Below are 8,779 nucleotides of genomic sequence, written 5' to 3'. Positions count from 1 at the left end.
AGGACCAGATCCCAAGAAGAAGCACATTCTAGTCAAGGGCGCACTGGTCAGGGGAAGAGGAGATGATCATGACTTGGAGGGCCCGATTATTAAGAGGAAAAAGGGCGATGGAGACGATGGGAGTGTCACGACCCAACCCCGTGGGCCGCGACTGGTGCCCTACTTGGACACCCAGACAGACAAACATATCAAATCGTAACACACTTATCCAAATCGAATCACATACAGATAGCATATACGGCCACAATACTATATGCCGTCTCAAACTGTACCAAACTGTATCGAACACATTTCAACGCAACCATATGCGGACATATGTATATATCAAAAAGCCGGCAAGGCTATCAAATGTATCAAAAGCCGACAAGGCTAACAGATGGCGCAACGGCCCAAAACATATACAAAGTGCACGCCGACAAGGCTGCCATAACGAATAGGGTCATACAAACACATCTGTACAGAAGTAGGCACACACACCCACAAATACGTCTACAGACCAACAAAAACATATGGCGGGACAGGGCCCCGCTGTACCCCTGAACAAATGTATACATACACAGCGAACAAATATATACCAAAATATATGCTCTGAAATGAGAAGAGCACTCCGAACAACAGAAGAGTGTCCTAAACTGGTGGATCACCAAACTGTGCGTCTGTACCTGCGGGCATGAAACGCAGCCCCCAGAAGAAAGGGGGGTCAGTACGAAATATGTACTGAGTATGCAAAAAAGAAAATACAGAAACAAATCTGAGGCATAAACGAAATAGTAGTACAGAACATAAGTATAAATCCAACATATCAAAATGTTTACTTTCAAAATATAAGTCATGCATAAGGTACAGAAGAATATGGTCGCCCGCCCGTCAATGGCGCCATAACACAGCATAACACCAGAAGGTTTCAAATCTCCGTATCCCCGTTACATATCACAACATAGCATAACGCCATACACAGCATAACACCAAATATAAGTGGAACCCGACCCTCATTGGCGAGTAGCTCGGTGAATCATAAACACAGCATAACTCCGGAGTATATCAAAGTGCGCACGACAACAGAACCGGCCCGGGACTCGGCGAAGGGAATAACAAAATGCACGAATAGAGTCGTGAGTAACCATATGCATAAAATCATTATCATAGACTCAAATATAAGTAAATGACCATACTTGAAATTCGAAATGATAATCATACCAAATTCTTTCAAAAGTCGTCCGAATTACATAAAGGAAAGTCGCGGGACCCACGGACGGGTATCGACCCGAGTCGGGCCCGCCTATGGAAAACATACTTATGATATGCCATACAAACTTCTACAAAAATATGGAAGCAATTCGAGCCTTTCTGTGAAAGATATGACGTTCACAAATTTCGAAATTCTTTAAAGTGAAACCTTTTTATGCAAAGTTCGGAAAGTGATTATTTCAAAGACATAGTGGTTCATATTTCATCAAATCATACATAAGAGTGCCAAGGAATATATATAAGGCTCATAACATGCTCGGATTTCGAATCTTAGAATTTTCCTCAAGGCTTATAATCTAGCCTATTGAAAACTAAGGCATGCCAAAAGAAAGAAGGATTGAGCTTTACATACCTTTAGCGTTTAGTCGTATTATAACTTGTACTTGCTGCCCAAAACACTTACCCTATATCAAGATATCAAGAGCTACAATTAGTCTACGAGGGAATTCAATATGTATTTTAGCGTTAACAATCCCTTTCAAACATTTAGACGACGTTTCGTTCGCATTCAAACCAACTACATACAACCAATCCAACATCAATAATCATATGTTCAATACCAATCTGGACAGCCCACATAACATTCCAAATATCCCACATTCACAACGTTCCATAACGATTCACATACGGCTACTACTTTCTCAAGTTACTCCTAATAATCCGTAGCCTTAACGTTTTCGTGTAACAACTTTACAACAACCCAAACAACGTAAATACAATATATATTCTTAACTATAATTAGTCTTTCCAATTTAAAGAAGACAACATGTCCAAAACAGTTCCTAACCACAACACGTCCAAAATAGTCCCTAATCAACAACACGCCCAAAACAGTCCCTAACCAACAACATAAAGGTGCCCGAAATTCTTGCAAACGTTTACGAACATACCAAGCAAACCACATATGATTCTTACACATTATTTCATGTCTTCGTTTCATATAATTTTAGTAAAATACGACCAGCAGTCACACGATAAATATATCACCAAATTCGTACGCAAATAGCTACATTGTCGACACTAAAACCTTACAACGACAACAACATGTTTAATGACATTACTTTCATGATTCTTGGAACTGTTTTAGCATCATTTCCATTCTTATAACAGCCCACAATTCATCTCAATTTCAACTTGAATCATTATGCTTCACTTCCACTAAACGTTCATAACAAGAATCAACACTCAACACATACAATTTCACCTCTAGCACTAAAACAATCCACTGTTTTGGACTGCTTGTATGCTTCAACATAATTCATTTCTTTAGCACCTTAATTCACATATTCAACATGCATACAATACACCACAATGTCCATAACAACAACAATCAAAATGTGACACAAAACAGTCCATAATCTCCCCTAAAACAGTCCCCTTACACGGCTACAACACCACTCCAACAACTTCATGATTTTCATCCTTTTATCCAAACTACAACACATTTAATCCATTTCCAATACATGTACAAGAAGATTAAACATGATTTCATTAGAGTCTTCAACACACGGCTCATTTTAATTTTTAGAAAAACAGTCCAATATCCAACATGCCACATCACAAGCAAACTTCTACAATCTTTGTTCATTTACCTATGTTGATACATATTCAATTCATCAACAATACAAGCAAAATGAAATCAATCATGACTTCACCAATACTCACGGCTAACTCTCTACTTCAACTACAACAACAATCCAACAACAACCTTCATGAACTATACATTCAAATCATCATGCAACACAAGAACAATAAACATTCTTACCTTACAACTTGTTCTTCACTTTGGCCGAATCTTCAACCCTCTTGAGGTGCTACACCTCCTTGTTTCTTTTCAACAACTACTACACGTTGCTATACACCTTTATAAAGGTTGAAACACTTGAAGAAAATATATTTTTTGAATCTACTTGGAGAACCCAAATCTGTCCGTAAGCTTATAGGAGCATGAATGGCATGTTTATGGTTTCTTCTTCACTTGAAACTTAATGGTGAATGTGTAGAACACTTTAGGGGTTTAATGGTAAGAAAAATAGAAGGGTTGGCCGTGCAATGGTGGTGGAGTTGCCATGGAAACCGTGGCTCTCTCTCTCTCTCTCCTTCACTTGGAGAAGATGAGAGCTTCTCTAAATTGTTAATTTGTGGGATTGGAAAATGAGTTGGCATGCAACTTTTGGTCAACAAAGTTAGACATTTTGCTGCCCAAGGGGGGTATTACACGTCCCCCAACTCAAGCATGGGATAAAAATCAGATTTTGTTATGTGCTAGTGGACCCCACACGGCCACTAGTGCAAAATTTGTGAACATTTAAGTCTTAATCCCCACTTAATAATCCAACTTGCATCGTCCATATCTCCTTTTCCCGATATTATTTTGACGAGCGGTTTGTTGCGTTGCAAACTAGACTCGATGAACTTAATTGTAGGCTTTTGAAACACCTTAAAACTCCTCATATTCAAGGAGATATGCCTCCTACAATATAGACTAAAATCGGGTCCGAAATTTTACTGAAGTTGTTCCGATTCATTTCGTTTAACTTCTAATCCTCTTCCAACCTTATGTAACCTCTTATGCATACATATACACACTTATGTACATCAATAAAAATCCATATACACATCTCGAAGGGTCCAAAGAATCACAATAACCTTAAGCATAACTAGAGAACTCACAAAGCTTTGACGAAACTCCAATCGCAAAAGTATATTCATATCTTTTGTCCATCCTCTATATCATTACTAATAATCTCAAATACTTTAAAAGGTCACTCGCATTACCTCATATACATACTCATAACGCGATTTCAAATCCTTTAGGTTACCATGTCACCTCGGGATACTTAAGGCAACCATATATATAACGATATTCTTACTAACTCGATTAACTTTCCTTGAACCTTCATAACTCATTTTTTTTCTTGTTTTACTTCAAGTAACACGGATTATTATGGAGTGTAACAGGGAGGATGGTGGGGATGGTATGCGCCTTAAGCCTAAGGATAGTGTCAGGCATACCACATGTGAGATTCATCCATGATAGTGTATATACATTAGTGTTGTACAATTTATCGTAAATATTATATATTTTTTGCATATCTATTTATATTTATAAATATTATCTTAGTCTTTATTATTGTTTATAGTTTCACATCCCAAATTGATAATAAATAAAAAAACGTGACACATTCGAAATAAAGTTAAGCATTAATTTAAAAATAATACGAAACCCTAAAAGATAAATAACGTAAAGCTAATGACTACAAGTCTTCAAACAAAAAAGGACTTCGAGCACTTTTCAACGACTAAACGACAATCCAAACTTTTGCATATCCTTGATGTATTGAGCCTACCTTATTAATCGTACAAATATAAGTAGGATTCTATATAAAATATTGAAGTTACAGAGTCTCAAAACATGATTAATGTACGGCTAAACTACGTAAAAAAGTGTGAAAATGTAATAAGAGGCTTTTTTGGGAAAATGGTGGTGTCCTATAGCGCAGTATTTACTGCGCTATAGGTGAGAGAAAGTTTGGTTTAGCGCAGTATTAAAGCACTTAACGGCTCCGTCACGATTAAGTGCTTTAGCGCAGTATTTTATTGCGCTAAAGGTACTTTTGTGCCAAAAAATATTTTGGAGTATTTTGGTTCACTTGGATTTTTATTGAGTCATTTTGGTTCCGGACTCGCTTTTTCACAGAACTACTGCTGGTTTTACTTCTAACTGGAGCTTTTCATATGCCTCTTGATTACTCGGGAACAGTAAGCAGTGACGTGATAAGCTAAAGTCTTCTATCCATGTTTCAGTCTTTGAAGGGGCAAAAGTGGTTATTCCACTGAAAATCGCAAACTAACATGGCATGGAAACATTGGGGTAGGAAAGTAAAACAAGGAAAATGTGAATGTGTAACATTTACAACTTCCCGAGATTTTAGACCTAATTTTCATCGTCCGGCCAATGTTATTTGATAGGTTAATTATGGATACTGATATCATAAATAGCATTCAGGAAGAAGAGGACTAACACTGTCATATTTGTTATCTTTAGTATACAGAACACAGTAAGTACATTTAACATATTTATGACTCTCTTTGCTAACCCTATCTGTGAAAGACACGAACGTGCAGTCCGCCACCGATGTGAAGATTAATCATTGTCCTGTAGTTGACAGTCTTCTTGTCATCACTCAACTTAAAAACAAAGTAACGTAACAACACTGCAGAAAATATCTTCATCTGCCTATAAGCGAACTCCTTTCCCAAGCAGATTCGCGGCCCTGCCTGTTTTATCAGCAGAAGAATGTGCATAGCTAGTTAATGTGACGGTATACAGGCAGCAGGCAAAGTAAATATAGACTCGTGTTCAAGGCTTTAAACAAATGATCTTAAAGCTACCTGGAAAGCTGTAAATTTGAAGGGGTTCTCTGGCCTGAAGGAACCACCCCCATCAAGCCATCTCTCTGGTTTATATTCCTCTGCATCATCCCCCCATATAGTTTTCAGTCTTCCCATTGCATATGGTAGGTAAGATACCATGTCCCCTTTGTTCACGCTGAACCCATCTGGTAAGGTGTCATCCGAAAAGCATATTTTTGCATCCTGCGATAACAGAAACAATAATAACAACTTAAAGAATACATTTACTTGGCCACTGCTGTATAACAAAAGAAGTTCTTTATTACCACTGGGACTGCAGGATAGAGCCTAAGAGTCTCTGTCAGTGCTGCATGAAGATATTGCATCTTTTCAAGTGCTTCTTCACTCACATTAGCAGCAAAATCCATAATGTCTGTTGCATTTTCTTTCTCAGTGGCTGCTTCTTTAATCCCTTGTGCTATTTTTTCCTGTACATGAGGGTACTTGCAAAGAACGTATATGAACCAAGAAAGGGTGGCTGCTGTTGTATCTTTGCCTGCTATTATGAAGTTCAATATTATATCACGCAAATACTTTGGATCTGTACCAGTTATTTGCAGAAACCTTGACAAAATGTCTTCTTTCTTCCACTGCAACTGGCAACAGAATATAATGTCTAAGCATCTATCCACATTAATAAAAGTAGTAGCTATAAGGCGATTAACTTACAGATAAATCAGCTTCTGGTTTACTCATCTGCTCAGTTTTTCTCTGGATCAACTTATAAACCAACGCATCAACAGTTCTTATATCGTCCTTTAACTTGGCTTCTGATCCGATATTGAGAGCTCTTTTAATTTTCCAAAACACATCGACATATCTCCAAAGTATCATTGCACTTGCATTGTCAAATGCATCGCTAAACTTTTTTCCTTCTTCATATGAACCACACATGCTGTCTAGCTCAACTCCGAAGGCAACTCTGAATATAGAATCTAGAGTTGCTTTCATGAATAGATCCTGCATTGATCAAACTGTTTTTACTTGTGTTTTGAAAAAAAAAAAGGCTGCTCATGAAGTCGAGTTGTGGAAACTTACTTGAATGTCAATTGTCTTGTTGGAATTGGCAGCTTCAGACAATATGTGGGAAAGCTTTGCCACATTTTTTCTGAAGACCACACTGCTGAAATCCCTCAAGACCCTCGTGGAGAATTCGTGGCTCGACAACTTCCTCTGCCCTCGCCACTTATCGCCATCAACTGTGAAAATCCCATCCCCTAACAGGTCCTTTAGATTGCCGTAATTATACCAACCCTGCAGATTATTCGAAAAACTCAAGTTGGTAATCCGAGTATCATTTGACCATTTTGTACATCGACTCGGAGATTCATATAACCGGCTGCAACTTATTTGGGAATTGAGGCACGCTAATTGATTCATATATTGACAGATCCATGGATTTATGCAGATACTGGAAATGAGTTTCAATTCACCCCACACCCCCACCCAAAACCCATGCTAGAAACCCAAAAAAAAAATAGACCCTCAATGAACTACAATTAGATACGTTGACCTTACACCCAAAGGGAAAGTCAACTAGTTTCCAATTTCCCAACTCCAAATACTTTGAATTTAACCATGATTTGGTACTACTAAACATCTACAGGCTAAAATATACAGATTTATAAAATTCTCTTTTTCAAACAGTAACTGCAACCCTACTGTATAGATCTTTCCGCAACACGAAATAAGAAACTTTGAATTATTTAATGTAACTGTGCTCACACTTTCAAATGCAGATAACACTACTTGTTCATCATTTTTATCATTATGGATGCTTCTCCTCAACTTCACAGGGGTTTAGTAAATAAATTCCAACATAAAAGAAGATTATCTGGAATTCCAAGAAAAAGTTGTACCTTGCCATAGTTGTCAAAGTTTGTTTTCAGAATGTATTCGACGTTAGCAGGGTCAGAAGTATAAATCTCATTCCTGAAAGGGCTAATCAATCTGTAAGTCTTGTACTTGGCAGCAAGATCAGTCATGTAATGGTGCAACCTGTTGAAGTTGATAAGCTGATTGAAAATCGTGCCACCTATTGGATGGTATCTCTTTTCGCCATGTTTGCCTAGTAGTTTTTTGGTCAGAAGATGAACTATGAATCCACAAAGGAGAAGTGAGAGAATTGTGGATGTTATGGAGATAATGGAGCTCTGAAGAATATCCATGGAAAATATTGCCGTGTCCTTGTGCATATTTAGCTCATAATGTAAGTATTTTATTATATATACGTCATGGGAGTACAAGGTGCCACCTAATGCTTAATGATTAATCCATTTGGGACTTTATTAGATTATCACGAAACTATTAGATTATCAACTCTGAAACTATCACGACATTGAAAATTATATTAAAATACTCTCGACTTTATTCATCAAGATAAACCCCCCCCCCACCCCCCACCCTCGCCGCGCTTTCTAATCTAACTAGGGCACTTTGCAGGATTGCCCTTCGCTGGGGTGGTCTTTAATTTTTACCCCTAAAAATGATGGTCTTTAAATTCTGCCCTGAGGCATAAATTCTCCCTTCAGGCAGAATTTGCATGGGCAGAAATTCTGCCTTACGAATTTTTTTATTTTTTTAATTGAGCTGGGGTTCGAATCCACAACCTTGGGTGTTAGGCGAGGGGTAAAATTTAAAGACCACAAATTTGAAGGGCAAAAATTAAAGACCACCCCAAATAAAGGGCAATCCGCGCAAAAAAAAGATCTAACTAGATGGGATTAGCCCGTGCAAGCACGGGCCCAATGATATTCTCTTCATTTCAAAATAAGTGATGTTTTTACCTTTTTATTTTGTTTCAAAATAAGTGGTGTTTTACATATATTTTGTTTCAAAATAAGTGGTATTTCATTTAATCAAGAAGGCATTAATGATGTTCTTCCAATTTTACACTCATTTAAAACTAACTAAAGAGCTACATCTTTTTCAAGATATTTAAGGGTAAGTGTAACGACCCGTTTGGTCGCTTTGGCATTTTGGAATCTTTTCCCCTAATTACCCTTTTCGTAGCTTGGAAATGATATTCTTGACTTGCGGGGATATGTGGTACGGTTATATAATTGACGGGTAAATTTTAAAATTTATCTATTTACTATGTGTGAATAATTTATTC

The 8,779-nt window shown here is 37.5% G+C and overlaps 1 protein-coding gene across 1 annotated transcript; it reads right to left on the bottom strand.

Annotated features, from left to right (window-relative positions):
• Nucleotides 1-5,225: 5,225 nt before the first annotated feature.
• On the bottom strand, nt 5,226-7,925 carry LOC132645620 (cytochrome P450 704C1-like; the record flags this gene model as incomplete). The annotated part of the gene is made up of 6 exons (XM_060362708.1): nt 5,226-5,529; nt 5,644-5,847; nt 5,931-6,260; nt 6,334-6,624; nt 6,703-6,918; nt 7,524-7,925. Coding segments are annotated over 6 exons (1,623 nt in total), but the record flags the coding sequence as incomplete, so codon positions are not given.
• Nucleotides 7,926-8,779: the final 854 nt, after the last annotated feature.

This window comes from Lycium barbarum, chromosome 6 (genome assembly GCF_019175385.1).
Source record: "Lycium barbarum isolate Lr01 chromosome 6, ASM1917538v2, whole genome shotgun sequence".
NCBI classification, from domain to species: Eukaryota; Viridiplantae; Streptophyta; class Magnoliopsida; order Solanales; family Solanaceae; genus Lycium; species Lycium barbarum.
This window is presented reverse-complemented; position numbering and strand designations above follow the sequence as displayed.